General features: G+C 39.6%; 2 protein-coding genes across 8 annotated transcripts in view; one reads left to right on the plus strand and one right to left on the minus strand.

Annotated features, from left to right (window-relative positions):
- The window catches only part of SLC4A10 (solute carrier family 4 member 10), a 343,004-nt gene extending 340,123 nt beyond the window's left edge, over positions 1-2,881 (plus strand). For all 4 annotated transcript variants that reach the window (XM_086369819.1, XM_086369812.1, XM_086369792.1 and 1 more), the window contains one exon: positions 2,747-2,881. The gene's annotated coding sequence lies outside the window, so the exon portion shown is untranslated. The remainder of the gene's footprint in view (positions 1-2,746) is intronic.
- Positions 2,882-10,622: 7,741 nt separating this feature from the next.
- Positions 10,623-19,694, minus strand: part of DPP4 (dipeptidyl peptidase 4) — an 85,025-nt gene continuing 75,953 nt past the window's right edge. For all 4 annotated transcript variants that reach the window (XM_086369841.1, XM_086369829.1, XM_086369833.1 and 1 more), the window contains 3 exons: positions 13,663-13,735; positions 13,332-13,405; positions 10,623-11,737 (listed from right to left, as the gene is read on the minus strand). In XM_086369841.1, the coding sequence (XP_086225967.1) occupies positions 11,636-11,737; positions 13,332-13,405; positions 13,663-13,735 (249 nt within the window). In that variant the 3' untranslated portion in view covers positions 10,623-11,635. The remainder of the gene's footprint in view (positions 11,738-13,331; positions 13,406-13,662; positions 13,736-19,694) is intronic.

The raw sequence follows: 19,694 nt of genomic DNA on the forward strand, positions 1-19,694 counted from the left end.
GTCTCTGACTCCCCAGCCCTAGTTGTCTCCCTCCTGCCCCCACTATAGGCCCTACTGCCTATCAGAGAAGCCCAGGTGCCTTCTTCTGAGTGGCAGAATATAGCGGTTATATTTTCTCCATTATTTCGTTTACTTTACTTGTCTAAAAATATTCATCCAGTTTAACTGAAAGAAGTATCCAAGAACTGACTGTGGGCTCTACCACATCCGTGGGGTGTCTAATCTGATCCTAGTTCAATAGCGCTATACAAACCTGTGACAAGCTCCTCCACAGCTTATTTAAATGAACTGGTGAAAACCGGTCCCATTAAAAACCGTATTGACTCAGAGTAGGTGGGCAACTGCTTTGATAAACTGACACCCAAGAGCAGCATTTCTTGGGCAGGTACCTGGCTGCACTTGGTTTTGTTTTGGTGGCAGAAGCGGGGTCTAGGGACTCTCTCGCTGCTTTCCTCTGTCCCTCCACCCCACCCCGCTCTGTGCTGGATGTTTCTTCACGCTGTTTTGCTAGGCCTCAGCCCTCTCATGACTGCTTGGTAAACGTTGTGTATATCAGCTATTATGGTGTCATTGACAAATAGCAGTTTCATAGCTTGCCTGGCAGCATGAAGGTAGTGGGTCATGTTTTGCCCTCTCTTGAAATATGACTTCCTTATGTTTTGTCTCATCCATCTTGTGTCCCCTGGTCCTTATAGAGTACCTGGTATATAATAGATATGCAATATGTGTTTATTGTGGTAGCATGTAATAGATATGATATAAATTTAATACATACATCTAATGTATTTGTTACAATGGAACTTTAGAATTGGTTGGCATCCTGAAAATGATGTAGCAAGGAATAGAGTAATAGCCATGCACTAAGAAGATTCAAGTCAATAATATTTTTCATGAAAGTCTTGAGCAAGTTTTAAAATTTTCATCAGATAGAATGTGCTTTTCTATCTTTCAAAAGATAGAGCTCACTGGAATTGAGACTATTAGCCTCAGGATTCTGGTATTCAAGGTGCAAGAAAATGAGAGGCCATTTAGTCCAAAACTAATTGACAGATGAGGAAACCAAGTCCCAGATAAATTAAATAATTAGTCCAAGGTCACATAGCTCCTTCTTTGCTTCCCAAACTGAATGTCATCATCTGACTCTAAGCCCAGGGCTTCCTCCACTGCTCCATGCTGCCCCTTTTCATTGGCTTTGTTTTCCAGAAGAGACTGGGAGTCAGGTAGTACCCAGGGAAAAGTTAATTTGGAAAGTAGGGTAGCAGACACTTGTCATCTGAAAGGAACTTAAAGTAGAAGAAAGTGAGTCATGCAGATAGAGGAGTTAAAAATACAGAGTTAAGCCTCTCAACACATCATGTGCACACTGTCATCTTTTCTCATGGAAGGAGAAAAGAAAAGAGAAAAAGTTGCTTTGCTCTGACCTGTAAGGAGCGTGTGCTGTGAAGTGTGGCAGGCACAAACCCGGGTGCCATAGACACCCGCTCACACCAGCTCTCAGTGCTGGCAGCGTGCCACAGATGGCAGAAGCTCCAGCACTTCTTACCTGATGGCGCCGGGTGGTGGTGACAACTGAGAAGGGCTGTTTCTAGCTTGAATTGGAGGAAAAAACAATTTAAAAAACACATTCTTAAAATGTGTCTTAAGTTATTGACCACTAAGAAAGCTGCACAGGAAGCCCCGTAGGAGAAAGGGGGTTTTAACTATCACTTTTGTACTTGGAGGAGAGTTATATAAAACCAAGGGTTTCCCCACCATCAACCATTTCATAGTTATATTGAGCCAAAATGAGCACTAAAAATGTATGGGTTTTGCAGCTGAGGGACCCAAAGGCCGACTGTGGGTTGCCCTCGAGTCAGCAGCAGGAGAGGCGGGGAGAGGCCTCAGTGTGGGGCTCGCCTGTTTTGCACGTGGTTGGGAAGGAGCCGAGCTGCCCTCTGGAGCATGTGCTCTTGGTGTGAGCTTCCTGTGTGTCAGCACGTTATTTGAATTTTGCATGAAAACTGTCAACTTGAGATTAGGTAAAGTGTGTATTGGAAAAATATTTTTTAAAAAAATGAGAGTGTCACATTACCAGGTTGCCCATTGATAAAGTTAATTGGAGAATAGTTAAAACAGAAGCCACTTGGGAATGGATTTGTTCCAAAAGGAGTGAGGTGAAACATGATTCCTCTAATGGACAGGAGGAGTTTGTGAGGAGATGGCATGGGTGTTTGGAGGGCAGTGTGCGGGGTGACCGGGTCCTTCAGACCAGCGGAGGCATGCCTGTTCCCCTGACAACAATGAAGTTCTCACGCAAGATCAGACTCCAGTCTGTTCACAAAGGATGCACCACTTGCAGCAGGGCCCAGAAATACCTACTGCGACATCTTGTTTATGTCATTCATCGTACAGTGCTATCTTAAGACAGGGAGGGGCATGACTGGCATTTGCGACAATCATCAATGATTCATTTGGCCAAATGAGGACCATGGTATTAATCTTGCATGCTTTGGGGGCTGTTTTTAAAATGTCTGGTTTTGTTTTTTAGTTTCTGTTTTTTGAATTTCCCTTTTTCTGCAGTTCTGGGTTTCTACCTCACTGAGTGCAGAGGATTTTAATCGTTGCTATCTATGGATGCTTCACAGCATGAAAAAGCAATGCCTAAGGGCCCTTGTGGTCATTGAAATTGATGGGTTTTGTGTCTGAATGAGGTCTCCTAGGGGCCTCACTGGATTGAAGTAATACATTTCTCCTTTTTCCCCTGTAGCATTGAAAGCCGAAAAGAGAAGAAAGCTGACTCAGGGAAAGGTGTTGACAGGGAGACTTGTCTATGACTGATCTTCAGTTTATTTTTTACATATATAAGAGAAGAGTGCCACAATTATTCATAAAACCGCTTTGATCATGTACTATAAATTCTGTCTTTCATCTCAAATCCACCTTCATACTGTAAGTAGTGCAATACTTGTTTCATTACTGTGTTTAAACTTCTGAACAGTGAGACACCCTTGTGAGCATATACAAAAGCTAATGCAAGAATCTCTGTGTTCCTTGCTGTATTTTAGACATTTGTAAACACTAGATTCTCATTGTCAGTTTTACGAGAGCAATAGCTTTCTTAAAGAGATAAGTCATATTTACCTAGTTTGTATTTTCCTACTTAGGGACCTGAAGATACCTGATAATTTCATTCAGAAGAATTTTGGAAGGTAGTCTTACTTCTTTTTATTTTTTATAGCTTAGCATTAGTGACTTATTTCAAAATACCCAAATCAAAAAGTTAGTTTGAAAGCATTTTTAATAATTGTATTTATGCATTTCCTTGATTTAATATGATATTTAATACTTAAGAATTTATATGTAACTAAAACTTAAAGTCATTTTGAAAAATATATATGGAAACCTATTCACAACTTGTTTAAAAGAATCAGATACTAATGCAAAGAACCAAGTAGTATTTGCTTAATATTCAAGTTTTGATTACATGATCAGATACTAGGCTTGTACGAAATGCTTTAGAAAAACTTTGTAGGTTTTGTGAGATTTTCAATATAAATCTTTATCAGAAATATACTGTTAAATTTATCTCCCATTGACAAGTCTTTTCCAAATAAGCCTATTATATACATACTTGTGGAATGCCACATGGTGAGTCACTGTATGTGAAATTCCACTCCTGTACATTTATTCCACTGCTAAAGGTCATAGACTGCTTAATGCTGCTTCTGAATCATGTTCTAATGTTAGACTGATGGTCTCCAATTGTCTTTTTTTTTCTGCAGAGCTCTTTTCCATTTCTTAACTAAATGCATGTTGTAGAAAAATAATCTTTTAAATGAAAATCTCAGATTCTGTTTGAGAAGCTTCTATAGATATTTCAGTCTATATGAAATAATTCATCTTTACTAAGTTTATACAAGAGGAAGGAAAGTATAGAATTTTTGAGTAATGTGAATTAATAAAGATGAAATCTCATAGTGTTCTTGCTTCTTAAGAATTACCAATGATCATCAACCTTATAATCTTCAGTGTCTAGTTTTACAATAATTCAGAGCCTTGTGGCTTTTACAAACTATTTATAAATATTCTGAGTATAAGTGTACATGAAAGTGAAAAAAAAACCACAAATCCTCTTGTGATTAAGCTTATGAAGGAAATGAACAACAGGGCCTCCACTAGGTTCAACATTTTGATACCTTCTGTAAATTCCCCTTACAATTTTTCAAGGAGCCATTTCTTCAATGAAGCATAAGCCTAAAAAATATAAGAAGAGTTTGTAGTTAATAAAGTCTGTGTTTATAAACGCCAAGGAAAAACTACAGAAACTTTCCATTCCAAATGCATTGCCTTTGTGTATTTTATAATACAGACACTAGATGTAAACATTCCCGTTGTTTTATGAGTTAGACTAGCTGTACATGTCGGTCAGTCCCCAAAGCAGCCTTCTAGTGCTTTAATATATTAATGACTATTCTGTTTAAGATGATCATAGTGAATGAAAATCTTCACATGATCACCTATTTGAATAAGCACTCATATCCAGTGAAATTATGTATTTCTGAGTACTTTTATAGTCATTTTGTTCTTGTGTGAATTTTAATGCTATCCCTATGTTGATCTTAATATTTTGAAATCATATAAAATATAAGAAAAGCATAGTGTTATATATTTCCTCCTAATTTCAGATTCCTGGTCAAAATTATTGAATATCTTGAATGTAATTTATTGCAAAGTTTAAGTAATGTGTAAATGTGACTAGGATATTGTGTTTTTCACAACTAAGACATGTTATGTGAAAATAAATATTTATCCGAACTAATTTCCTTGCACATTTTAAACTGTGATGCAAAGTGTCTTGTCTTTTTTTCATTAGTGTTCATCAGTAAATCAATGTAGAACATTTTGAACATAATATTTAAATTTAGACACAAGCAATGATGTCAAGAAGACTTGGTGATGTTGATGTTTCAAGAGTATTGAAATAATTTGAACTTCATGAGCAAACTATGATGAGAGATACATTAGGATGTACCTCTTCATTTTCCCAGAAAGCAGTGACTTAGATACAAATGGCATTGTACTCATTACTAGTAAAAACTTCCAAGATCATTAGTAAGGTTTCCCATCATTGAAACTCTTTAGATTTCTGTTTTTACCCCTCTTGGGAAAAGCATTTCTTAAAATTTTCATCCTCCTTATTTTTTATAGTAGGTCAGATGATATTACTGTTCTTTTGTCGTGATCTGGCAATATGTTATGGAGGTAACTGCATTCAGGACTCTAATGTACTGGTTAGTACTTTTTTCTTGACTTATGAATTGACTTTGTAATTGCTATCACTTAACAGCCTTCAATATTGGGAAGTTTTCTCCTAAATATAATTTGAGTATCTCCTTGTTGTAGTTTAGCATGATAGAAACTCTCCACTGATGATTCACTAGCAACTTGTATTTAAAGACAATCCCTAGATCTTTCAGGACTTTTCTTGGCTCTTAAATTTGTGTGACTCAGTTTTTTGTTTTTTTTTTTTAATCTTCACTGATCTACCTCTGTTTCTATTTAACTTTAGCCTGTTTGCTCTTGATGTGGGACTATTTTACTATCATTGCAAGAATGCTCTCCAAATTTTCCTGTATATCTCTCTCACATATTCATACAATGAAAGAGATTATAACCATTTGAAAAACTTATGAGAGTAATTTGGTTAATATGATGATTCACTAAATATCTACTTTGAAAGGCTACTTGTAATCAGTCACCTTGAAGAAACCCAATGTTCAAGGATTACTCAAAATCCTTTTAAAGAGATCCTTGGGTGTTTTTCTTAGAAAATTGTAGCTCATGGACACAACTGTCACTTCATTACAGTTTCTATTGGTATGTTAGCCACTACTTTCTGTGCTGGAACTTTGAAAATAGGACTGTGATCCTTTCTTCTAAGGGCAAGGTAGACACATAGCTTTAACATAATGTGATGTGTACAGAGTCGGTTGTACAATAAAAGCAATGAATAACTCAAGGATGGAATTTTGAGTACAGCAAACTTTGAAGAAAATGTTATATGAGGTAACATACGAATTAGGATGGTAATGGGGAAGGAAACCTACTCCAAGAACTGCAGTGATTCTCAAACATGTCAGTATTGAAAACAATAAAATTAAAAAGTAAATATATATGGTAATACAGAAGCCTGACATACTTGATAATATAGGATTTTTGGAACTCAGCAGACAGCCCAATATGGTGGGATGTTAGGAGACTAGTGGGGACCCATATGAAAAGGTAGGAACACAAGTTGGAAACATTATAAATGTTGTTAAATTCTATATTAGGATATTTCAACTTTATCCTTTAAGAGTTTTGAGTAATGAAGAGGCATGCATTTTAGGAAAGATTAGTCTGGCAGCATGATTGGAAACATAATGGGGAAAAAGTGAATCCTGTGCCCAGAGTGACTCTCAGAAACTGAAACCAAACTCTCTATCAGTGGTCTATAAACTTGTATTATGATTGAAGCCACACAGGCTGAAGCCTATGCTGTAGGTACTTAATAAGCAACTCCAGGCCCAAGAACTTCATGACACATCCTTTCACATAAGAGTATTCCTTTATATAATGTGTTTGGGGTTGACTTTTTTTAATGTTCAGAAAAACATGGTATCAACAGTATTCCTGAGACAATTAAAAACATCTAAGTCCGAAGCAAAATTCAGCCAGGGGCTGGCTCATGTGAGTCCAGAAACCACCGTCCCCACTGCTTACCTTTTGATCCCACACTCCTCATCCACTCTTCCCATAGACTTAGCTTTGGATTTATGTATTTGTACCTTCTGGTGTGTGTAGAGTTATAGACCATTTGCTTATAAGCTCCCTAAAGGTAAGAATAGTGTTTTGTCCCTTCTTAGTAATTCTCTAGAACCTAGCTCTTCCTGTGCTTTGCTGTTTATTCAGCCAGCAAAGGCTGTAGACAGAATTGTAAGTAAAATACATCAGAAGATGTGGCTTCTTCGTTTATTAAGAATGATTCAAGCTCCAAAAAGGATTCTCACTGACATGGCAGCACTGGAAGAAAAGCACATGCTCACTGAGAACCTTCACGTGCCCTACACCCGTGGACACAAGACACCTGTGGGCAGAACTGGTGTAAACTATGAAATCGTCAAACCAGGCAAAGCGCATAAATCTTCACAACAATGTGACTGTTGTGGAAGGTAGGCATTCTGGTATCTCTTTCAAATTAAGTAGCTGAATAATGTTCTTTAAAATGTTCCTCTCTGTGAGTGTCCATGCTGAGATTGTAACGCACGTCTGTCTAGCCTAGACTGGAGTGCACTCACCGCCCAGCAGGAGGCGCGATGTGACCGCCTTCCTCCTTAACCGGACAGTCATTCAGGTTCATGCAACCAGCACAGGGTTGAATAGTATTTCTTCTCAATGTTACATTTTCCTTGTCACTCATCTTTCTGCGATTAACACTTGAAACCAAACCTAATCAATGAAAATACTTTTTTCCTCACAAGTTAAAAATATTATGACTTTGGATGTGCTCAGTTGCTCAGTCATATCTGGCTCTTTGCCGCCCCATGGACTGTAGCCCGCCAGGCTCCTCTGCCATGGAGCTCTCCAGGCAAGAACACTGGAGTGGGGTGCCATTTCCTACTCCAGGGGATCTTTCTGACCCAGGGATCAAACTTGTGTCTCTTGAGTATGAAAAGGCACACACTTAACACAGATTCGGACACACAACCCTACAGAGGGTTTAGAGGACTCATACAAGAGACCGTGCACATCTGCCAGAAAGTTCAACAAATAAGGTCAGAGGATGCTTTAGAAAACCCAATAACCCTATGACCAGGGGTGAGTTAAGCACCGTAAGTCAGCATAACCCTGCCATGCACAGGCAAAACTTATTGGAATAACTAGAGTTTTCGTTAAGTCACACTTTTCATCATACATGTATTTTAAATAATCTGACCAACTTGGGGTGACTGCTCAGATGAAAGATTATTTAGAATAAGAATCTTTATTGAGTTTACTGGAGATTAATTCCAGAAAAACCACTGTCAATTTAGCAGTAAGAAAATTACCTTTCTTTTTATTAATTCAAAGTTTTGAGTTTAAATGTAATCCTGTCACAGAAAGGTGACATCCAGAAAGATGACACATTTCTTCTGAGCATGACATTGGTCTTATTAATACCGTGCTCTGAGCTTTTCTTACAGGTACTGACATTATGCTTGACTACTCACATTCATCTCTCACTCTCAACCGTCTGTATCCCTCAGACGTATCCTGAATACACACTCCAAATCTTTCAGGATGTATATAAAAATGCTCTTGGACACTGCTGAAAGAACTGTCACAAAATTGGAACCACAAGATTCTCTTACTTCACTCTGAAGAAACCCATTCTTTTTTTTTTTTTTTCATTTGTTGTGTTCAGTCTCTCAGTCGTGTCTGACTCTTTGTGACCCCATGGACTGCAGCACACCAGGCTTCCCTGTCCTTCATTATCTCTCGGAGTTTGCTCAAACTCATGTGCATTGAGTCAGTGATGCCATCCAACCATCTCAGCCTCTGTCTCCCCTTCTCCTCCTGCCCTCCATCTTTTCCAGCATCAGGGTCTTTTCCAATGAGTTGGCTCTTTGCATCAGGTGGCCAAAATATTTGGAGCTTCAACTTCAGCATCAGTCCTTCCAATGAATAATCAGGGTTGATTTCCTTTAGGATTGACTGATTTTTTTTCATTTAGAGATTATTCAATCTTCAATATTGTACAAATGTAATAGTTTTATAAATTGGAATTCTCACATCAACTTAGAGCAAAAGCAACAAATGCCAAGCGATGAAACTGGTAGCCTTAGTGACCACCTGCAGATAAGAAACACTCAGAATGACATAGAGCCTGATATGATCCCTGAGCTTCCCTGGTGGTGGCCTAAAGTCATCAGGATGCACCGAATTATGGTCTATGCCGGTTATTTAAGAAAGTTTGAAGGTGTGTAATCATTTTTAGCAAGGTTTCCAACAAAAAAAGTTAAAAAATAATTTAAAAAGTGATTTTCTAAAAATCTTGGTCAAAACTTTAAGAAGAAACACTGTATCCATAGAGATGTGACCATTTCTTCCTTCCTTTGGGATGTGCACTCCTGGGTGCTGTTGTGGTCTAACAGGTTGCTTATGAAGGCATCTTATCATCCAGGTACCTGTGGAGGCTGCGACAGTTAAAGGCAAGCAAGTCTGCATATCTTACTGGCATGACTAGTTCTGTGTGTTTCAAATATACCCTCAGACTGTCTGTCTCTTATTTGTCAATTTAACTTCCTTTCCCAAAAAACACATCTAAAACTCTTACTGGAGAGTAAAACTGTCTTATGAGGGTCAGATGAAATTTACTTTAACTTCAAGCACATTATCACCATTTGTAAGTCTCATTATGTGAAAAATATGTGCTGGGATTTTTAAAACTATCCTGGGCTCCATTGAAAACATGGAGCATGTTTTGAAACTAAAGAAACAATAAATTCATAGAGTTTTGATATTGTTCAATACTTGTACACTATCAGATATCATGCAATGGTCTTAGTATCTGTATAGCATCTAATATTATACAATATATATGGTTGTAAAATGATCTTATTAGTATCTAAACAATATCTGATATTGTACTATATCCAGTTTCAATTAACATAAAAGGAGAATTTCTACTTACTTTGCTTTTCTGATTACTAAATTCAGTCCGGGATGTGAACATGTAACCTATGGTTTCTGTTTCTGTATATAGAACTCTTCAAAGATTGGTCTCACTACTCATGATGAATGAAATCTCTTATTAGAATTATGACAAGAACCCTATAGGTTTGAGGGTTGACTTATGGTTCCAAATGAATGAATAATATATGAGACTTAATTAAGAAGAAACCACTCAATTCCATGTTCTGAAAATACAGTTGAAACCATTTCAGAATCTTCTGTCCATTCCTATACACGACTCACCAGTCTCATATTGAACTGATAAATTTTTTTCCAATTCTTCTATTTAGATTTTTGTGCTGTAGCTCATCCTGTCTGTGACAACTTTTTCTATGTTTGAGTTTATAAAATCAATTGTTAAAAATGAGGCCATTTTACAAATAATTGAACAAAAATATTATGTGTTCTCATTTATCGAGACTTTACTTTGCTAGGCTAAATTCAGCATCTTAAATCTATGGTTTCATTAATATAGTTATGTCAACCAAAAATAATTAGTTAAACACTTAAGTTGTTGACTTTTTTAAACTTCCACTAAGCCATCTGGGCTATCAAGATGATATTTTTGATATTATGTGCCTCATCATAGTTCCCTGGAATGAAATTATAAATTATATACTACATAAATAACCAAAATTACTTTAAGTTGACTTTTAAAAGCTTATATATAAGTATGATAATATAAATTGTATATAGAGAGATATTAGATTAAAACCCTATGAACTGCTTAATTTAGCACATTTCTTTGTATCTGTTTCTTACAAAAGCTGAACCCTCTCCATGTTTACAAGGCAGTTTGGGATAACAAGCAAAATAAACAAGAGCCTTTCTGGGTAAGCATGTCCATATGCCAATACAGTTTAGGTCTGATTCAAGACACAGAACACCTCTGAAAAAAATGAAGGCATATTTATTACTGACCAGGAGAAATTCCACAGTATATAGAATGGGAATCATACTATATACATTTGTAGCTTATTTTCGATTTTTAAAAACAAGTCCAAGAAAGTAAAATATTCTTTTTAATTAGATGCTCAAAGAAATGAAGTAAGAAAAACTGATGCAAAGACTCCTTCAAGTTAGGATTTGCAACACAAATATTTTCATATCCTAACAGGGCAAGCTGATGTGTTCACATCTCCCTTAAGCTGCTTCTCTCACTAGGAAACATCAGTATTTTTAAAGCACATTTACAATGCTTTCCCATCACCCTTTCTGTGTTTTTGTAGCACCTATAGCCATAACTGGCACCTGGGGGCCTTGCATTGTTGGCAGTTTCCCTCTCATTTCTTTGGAGTCTATTCAACTGCTGTGGTTTTACTCAGAAGTCAGTGCTTTGCATTTATGATTTCCTGAGACTGTTTGAATGGTCTTTCTCAGAAAACTGTGCCAGTCTGGCTGTGAACAGCTCTTCTCTGAGGAGCTGACAGTAGCGTGGTTGGGTCAGCAGGCTTGGACTCGGGTTCACAGCCTTGCCCTGCCAGCTTCTCTCCCTAACCCCTCTTTTCTTACCCCTGCCTCAGTGACATCACTGCCCACATCCTGCCATTCCTTCAAAGAAGAGAACAAAATTTGCACTAGTTCGGTTAGAAAATAATGCTGCTCAGGGAACCTCTGCAAAGCTCCCATAAAAACAATTCTTAGTTGTTTCACCAACTGATATGGAAATTATTTTAAATAATAATAAAAAAAAGACTGAAATTTCCATAAGGTAAGTCTGTTGCAAAGACAGAAGTCCCTACTTCAGGTTATAGATATGAAATTTGGGGACAAGGTAAACTTAAATTTCTTGATTTGAGTGTTTGTTTTTTTTTTTAAGGCATCATCCTGACAGTGCAGTTTTGAGATAATGAGAGCAAAAGTAGCTTTTCACAAGCTTTAAATGGCATGCCATTTTGAGATGCTAAAGTAGAGAGAAGCATTGTTTTAGGAAGTGGCTCATGTGGGTGTATATGTGTTGGTGTGCTGTGCTGCTGGCGATCCCGTGGTCTTCATCTGTATACCACTGGAGAGACAAAAGAGAGAGGTCAGAATTAGGAAGTCAGTTGCCCTTTTTTTTTTTAATCCAAATGAGTTCTCATGAGCATACATGGCATAACACACATGTTTTAACTCCTCAATCAGTTTGTAAACTGAAACATGATCAAACAGGTTTTCTTATCCCCCTCTCCCCCCACCCAGAGCTTTTCCAAGACACGTAGGCTCTGTCTTGCAGGAGTCTCCGATTGTCCCTGCTAAGTGCTGAGACAACTCACCATGAGTTTGACTTCACTGCACACTGCTTTAAGGATATGTGTATTACATGAAAATATCTAAGTCCATTTTCAAATTTGACTCAAAGGACACTTAGAAATTCATCATGCATAGGATGGAATGTTTATCCCATAAAGCCCACTTTAATTAAGTGCTATCACCTGTTAAGTTTCTCCTCCACTGCAGTAAAAAAAACTATTAAATGTTTTTAAAAAGCAATTTTTCCTAATGTATATTACTAAGGAACTAGAAAAATCTACTTCCATATTCCATATATATGTTTAGCATAAGTGAAGTCAAAAATCAAATGTATTCTTTTCAAACACGTAAGATTTTTCACTGGAATTTCTTATCTGTATGTCTGACATTTATTTAGGAAGAGTTGATGACCTGAGGCAAAAATTTATCAACTCATACCACCATGTTAAACAAGTGGGAAGTCACTGCCAGGAAAACATATATCATGGAGACATAAATTAACTTTCAAAAATTGCTTAAAGTATCATGTCTTTATACCATAACCTCATAAGAATCTAACCTCAAAAATATATGCCATGTTTTCTGGTATCAAATGACTGTCCCGCTTTTAAATACAGTAGGTACTGCTTGAACTGAGCACAGAGCAAAGTGTGTATGTTAAAAGAGAGCGAGGGAAAGCAGGCTATTAAAGCTAATACAGACAAGAAAGCTCTTAACACAAATATATTTAGTGCAACACACACATATAATCTTTTTTTTTCTCTTAATCTGAAAATAGTGCATAAAATGAATTTTGCTTAGTACCTAGAAACATCCTCTGAACAGGCAACAACTCTCTAGCCATTTCTGACTTTATAAACCCAGCCTAATTGTTTATTACCTGTAGTTGCTCAACAAAAGATAACATGGAAGCTGCAGAAACTGAAACTTGCTGATTATTATACCCCACCTTTGTTAGAAGGGCTAGGAACACGTACTAGAGATGGATTTTCATATTTGAGCTGAGCGATTATCATGCTGCTTTCACTTTAGAATTACTTTGCCATACTTTTCACTGGGTAAGTGATTACTTTTGAGTCAAATTAGGGAGAGATGGGACAATCATAGGGCTAGAAGAGCAATCACAAGACTAGGGATCTGATGCTCACAAGATACGCAATATTGTGCTTTTCAACCCCTAACTGATATTGAACATGACTGTGTTTCTGGCTCAAGTATATCACTTCTTCAACTTCTTACTAGAAAAATAAGACTCTTTTTTGCTTTTGTCCCTTTCTCCTGGGACCTTGATGAGAGAAGTAATCGTGAGAGGGGAACCAGACCCCACCAGGAAGTTCCTTCCCCTTGCAGGAAGCTTTGCTACATACCATTGACTGGAAATCCACTCCAGCATCCACCAGGGCTTTGGAGATCTGAGCTGACTGCTGAAAGTGAACGTTATCTGCAGGGAGAGAAAGGAAACACAAAGTAACTAATAGCTGCTCCACTTTTATGGTAGGAAAAGGCACAGGAAGAAAGGGGACTGTCTGAAGTTCTAGGACTCAGCATCCCATTTATCCCAAGACAAGTGAGTTGTGGAAAGCAACACTGTTTTATTGAAGTAAATGTAACAGTCTTGCCCCTCATGCTTTTGTTTTGTCAGTAGTGAAATTGCAAACCTGTCTGTGATACTAAAAAGTCTAATTAACTGAAACTCACCATCTGCTGTTCCATGAATAAGGAGGTACTCAACTTGTTTAAAATTTTCAGCTCTGCTCATGACTGTTGAATTCTGGAATTGGGAAAAAGAATGTCATTATTCAAAAAAAGATCTGCCATAAACTGATTTTTCACTTCAGTTTACAAAATAAAATGTTTTCAGCTGGGGCCCCCTTTGATACAAAATATAGCAAACCGATATTCAAGCAAATGCTGTCTCCATGCAAGGCAGAATGCACAGCATGCCCTGTGCTTGGGAGAAGGACTGGAAAGGGAGAATGCCACATCTTCCCTGCACATGCAGAAGAGGGCACCTGCCACCTAGGCTGCATGCAAAACCCCTCAAGTCCCAGATCCCAGATTGGCTGGGTCCTATGCATTAGCACAGGGCAGAGTCTCATATTAGTAATGTATGTTCCATGGGCTTATGCTGTAGTTCAGCCAAAAAGTGTATTGCCATGGCAACCATGTGTCACATGGTGCCATACATGCTACATTTCAAAGAGCCTGTACATAGCATTTGCAACTAAACATACTCTGCAATATGTCATATGAACTTTGGTCCACATTGCTAGGCTCTGAATGAGAAGCAGGCATTACCTTTTTTGAAACAGATGTTTGAAACCTAGGCAAATGTAACATACGGGAGGGTAGAGGGGTGACAAAGATCAAATACGGCCTTAGAAAGTCATCGGTGGCTGGTGGCCTGCCTCATTCTGTCCTGAGGAAAATGTCACTATTGCACCAAGCCAGGTAATTAGGAGAAAAAATTGGGAGGCCAGCTTTTTGAAGGCTGCTTCATAACCTTAGGAAGGACTTCTAAAATGAGGCTGGGGTGTCGAATGAAAACGTTTTGAAAGTATGGAACTAGTCATCCGTTCTTAATTTGGAGATGTCTGCAGAGTTGGGATGAAGGTAAAAATGTCACAGACATTGTAGTGACTTTGGGAAGGGGTGAGCTGGAGCCTACTTTTGTTGTCTCATTGTGAGTTGGGCAGAGGAAGGGCCATTAGCCTCCCGACAGATTTCAGATCAGTCAACTTGTCCTGCAGCATCTTGGTGAATCAGGTCAACTTTATGAGAGGCAAGGTTTATGTTTTACAGATATCTTTGTAGCTAACATCAGGATGGGAACCCTGAAGGTCTGGCAGGAAGAGGATGAGGCTATGGTCCGAGTGTTTGTATTCTAGCCCCAGCTTCAGTATCAGTGAACTGTGCACCAGGAGACATGCTGCTGAGCACTGTTTTGTTTGAAACGGGAGGAAGATTAACTCCTCTTACTGTCACTGAAATTGGAATCAAGAGACGTGGCTTTTTTTTAAGGTTAAATTACTGACACTGATGTCAGGATGCTGTAACAGTGTTTCTGGAAAAAAGACATTCTGTCTACGGCTTTCAGGACAAAGTCACCCAACATGTTTGCAGTGACAAAGTGATCTTGTCCCAGAAAACAGTGCAAAGGCCCTCTTACTCTGTGCAGGCTGGGTCCCACTTGTCCTGACCATATGCCATTTCTGACCCAATTGAGAATTTACCCACAAACTTTCAGGAGAAACATCTAGGACTTATTAAAAGTCACACTCTTATTTTACTTTACTTTTAGGGGAATGTGTTATCTGGTGAGATGTCCCATATGAATTCATCCATCCCTTCATCTGTTCATCCATCCCAATGTTACTCCATCCATTCTTCTATGCATTCATTTATTCATTGTCAGTCAATATTTGTTATATACCCAACTAAACAATAAACTCCATGAGAAAAGGAATTTGTCTATATTGTTCATTATTCTGAGCATTTAATACAGTGCTAAATATCAATTAAAGGGATAAATGAAAGAAAAGTAACCACTTATATTGTACTGTTCACTATATTCCGTCCTACTTTTGCAGAGGCAAGTGGGAACAGCTAGGGGAAGTGAAATAAAATATTCTCATTCTGAAATTTACCGAAATATGCTTTGCCCACTTTCAATCCATGCACAATGCCATTAGTAATAACAGCTGACGTTTACTGTGTGCTCTGCGCCAGCCACTCTGCTAAGCATCTTAAAGGATTTATTAAAGCACCGCTCTATTTAATGACGTTCCTACGAGATAGGTCTATTAATAGCAGTCCCACTTCTACATGGAGACAATCAAGTGCACCAGGTTACAGGAGGAAATCTGAGCTGGACAAAAAGTCTGACGGTAGAACCTCTTTTACCTCCTAAGCTGCACTGAGTCTCCAGTAAAGTTCCAAGCTACTTATGATGTGATCTTCCAGCAAAAATACAGGAGGAAAGAAATTGTTACTGAACTGTCCTGGGATTTGCCGTAAACGACACATGGGGTATTCTTTGCGCCTGCGTGCTCATGGCCTCCTTAGAATTCATCGGAAGAGTGCATGCATTGGAAGAGAGCACCCTTGCACGGCCCTGCGAAATTTATGAGGCATTTTTGGACTGTGTGGCTGATGCGGCGCCTATCACAGCAATAGAACCCCGAGCGATGTTCTGCCCCGGAGAGAGGAAAGGGTCAAAATCAATCTACCAAAAAGGCCAGTGTAGGATTCAAACCTGGCGCCGGCAGAGGCTGGGGCTGACACACGGACAGTGAACGCTGACAGTCGAGGGAGCCCCAGGCCCTGGCGCCCGAATCCGTCCTGCGCCTGCGCAGTTGTTTCCTTCACCTTGTTTCTCCGAGAAGCAAGTTCTTCACTTGCCAAAGACAGTCAACTTTAACATCTAGACCTGACCCGAATATACAGCTGTGTAACCTCCCCCCGCCCCCCACCTCTAAAAGCCTCCCAGGGCTTCCTTGCTTGGCAGAGTGCAGAGCAAAAGCTACTTCACAACCTCCCTGAGCCATAAAACTGAGAAATGTCATTGAAACATAGAGTAATAGTTAGGAGACATATAAATACGCAGGACAGTTAGCAAGGAATGTGATAACTACTGGAGTTTGGACCAAAACAGTTTCTGGCTGCCTTTTTTTTTTCTTAAATGGAGTGAATACAGGCTGAAAGAAGACAATTTTTATAAACAAGTAAAACCCTGAGCCTAAGATAAATGTTGTGATGTACACACTGTAGCTGTGATGAACTAGACATGGTGAGAAATGCAACATACTGAGAAAAAGACGAAAACTGTGATAAAAGTGTCATGATGCAAATTGTTTTACATTAACAATATTACACTACAAAGAAAGAAAGACAAATACTTTAATGCAGCAAGCGAAAAATAAAACAAAGGCTTCCCCTGCAACCACAAGATAAGAGTGTCATTTCCAATGTGCACGTCCCCCTGCTCGCTGGGGATGCATCATTGGGACCTCTCCGTGCGTGGGAGCCAGGCAGCCTCAGGCACACACCCATTTCAAGGCTCTCAGGCTGCTGAGAACATTTCCCCGCCCCCCTGGGAAAGATGCAGCTGTGTCCCCCTGCCTCCAGAACACTGATCCTTCCCTACCAGACTGAGCACCCTGGCTTCTCCGAAGAGAAAGACTCCTGGCAGCCCGCTGTATGGCACACTTTAACCAGTGAAGGGCAGCAGCCAAAGCCAGTGAAAGAAATGCAGGCACTAATTTAAGGGAGGATTAATGACCAGAAATAATTTAATTGTGCTAATTCAACCCACCAAAATAGGATAATCCCCACTTGCCTATCGATGGAAACAGAAATAAAAAAGGAAATGGATGACTAAGTTAGAAGCCGAATAGTCTGTCACCAGCTCCTAAAAAGGAAGCTTAGAGTGATAAATGGGCAGGGATGCAATGGTGGTGCAGTTGGCACTCTCCCGAGGCTAGAAACTTCCGGAGAGCCCCGCTGCCAGCAACAGCCTGGCAAAGCGAAGTGGGAAGGACTGGACCAGTGGCAGCGCCGATCCTCAGCATCTCTGCGAGGAGCTTTTCCTTCAAGCCCCAAGAAGAACCATCTGTAGCTGCTCGTTGGATCATGCTGGTTCTTCAGTTACCTTCCAACAAATAAATCTTTGTATTTTTGAAATAAAAGAGAGAGCTGATAAGAGTGGGGAAGTACTGTGAGAAACAGAAGGTCTAACAATTTTTAAGCTACCCCTTGTGCCATCCAGGAACCAGAAGGACAGTTTGCTTCCCAAGGATAATGGTGGCAGCTGCCATGTTTTTGAAAGCTTACTTCATGGCAGGCTCAGGTGTCTCCTTTAATCCTTTCAATAACCTCATGAGACAGGTCTGATTATCCCTATCATCCAGATGAGGAGACAGCAGTTCACAGGGATTTAGTAACCTCTTCAAGCGAATAGATGGTGGAAACAGAATTTGAGCACAGGTCAAACTCAAAAGTCCTCACCTCTTAACATCATATTCTAATGTCCCTTTACTTCACAGCCAAATAACTCATCGTTATCTGGTAGAAAGAGCAGCCACTGGTCTAATGGACACCCCATTACTTCAATGAGAGAGCACCCTCAGTATGCTGACTTGCCCTGCGCAGACTCCCACTTGCCGTCAAAGCCTCATAAGTAATATTAAGTGAAGCTATTTAAGGAAGCACCATTCATGCCATGACAAAGGCCACAAAAATTTTTAAGAAAAAATTAATTCAACCCCGCACATCAGGTGTTTTATTAGTTCACATCAATCAAACAACTGTACCAAGGAAACAGTCCCTATCCGCCGACAGGGGGCCCTACCTCAGGCCTCACCAGCAACACTGGCTTCTTTAAAGATCACACAGCAGTCAACATTTTATCAGCACTCAACAAACAAGTTAAGGTTTGGCTTAAATCTGAAGGTCTCTCTCCCTTTGGCATATTCTGGGATAATAGAACAAATGTCAAATCAGTACAAGATGGCATATTTACAAAATTGCACCCTGTTTTGCATAACCTAACGATGCAGCAGTTCTTAAGGATTGAACATTTCAAATCTGCTAGCAGAAGACTGCCAAATCTATGACTGTTTCGTACACTTGCCAAAAGCCTATCAAATTCTGAGCAAAATGCAAAATAAATCTCCTCTACAAGTTAAATCAGTCCCTTCTGTGTGTTCCAGGCTGCCCTCTTCTCCTGGCAACAAGGCTCAGGACTCGGGCCTCATTTCTCTTGCCCTTGATCTGATGCTGCTCTCTGTGAATCCGTTCCCTCCTCAGCCTCCCATCCTGCCTTACTAGCCACCATTTGGCCTGCTCTTCCCACAGCCCTGCTCTGTGTTATCCCTCGGTTCATCCGATCTGCTTCACAAATCCCCGGAAAACAGCTCTGCCCACCACTCCTCTTCTGTGCTCCTCTGCCTCACCCCTCGGGCAGCCTATGGAAAGCACCTATGCTCTTCCTCTGTATCTCCCACAGTCTTCCTTGACTGGCTCCAGATAAGTGCCCTCTCCCTTTCCTACCCCTCAGTAGCTACATCTTATATAACATCACTGCACCTCAGTTTCTGGGTCAATAAAATGGAGATAATTAAAGCACTTATCTCAGAGAATTTGAGGGAGAACTGGACCTAATAATCCATGTAAAGAGCTTAGAACAGTGAAGTGCTAGTGACTCAGTTGTGTCTGACTCTGCAACCCCACGGGCTATAGCCCACCAGGCTACCGCCATGGAATTTGCCAGGAAAGAAAACTGGAGTTGGTAGCCATTCCCTTCTATATGGAATCTTCCAGACTCAGGGATTGAACCTGGGCCTCCTGCAGATTCTTTACCACTTGAACCACCAGGGAAGCCCATCTGGTCATAGAAGCACTTAATGAGTGAATAAAAAAATGAATGAAATAAATGAAACTGAGTCCCCCTTGGTTGAGAGGAGTAGGGGGGAAGGTGAAATCCCAGCTTCTCAGCCACTTCCCTTCCCCACTACCTGCTCGGAAGCATGCTGGGGCTCCACAGTCACAATCTGGAAATCACTAACCTTTTCCATATATATTGGGCACTCTGTCATGCTCAAGTTCATGCTTTATTACTACTTTCATTTCTCTTCAAAAATTTTGACCCTATACTTTGTCCCACCAACAAGGTCACCAACTTTTGAACAACTAAAACACCGGGACCTCAAATAGGTGAATGAAAGTCTACC

The sequence above is a fragment of the Bos grunniens genome, chromosome 2 (assembly GCF_055505025.1).
Source record: "Bos grunniens cultivar Pamir isolate PY7600 chromosome 2, Bosgru_T2T1.0, whole genome shotgun sequence".
Classification (NCBI taxonomy): Eukaryota; Metazoa; Chordata; class Mammalia; order Artiodactyla; family Bovidae; genus Bos; species Bos grunniens.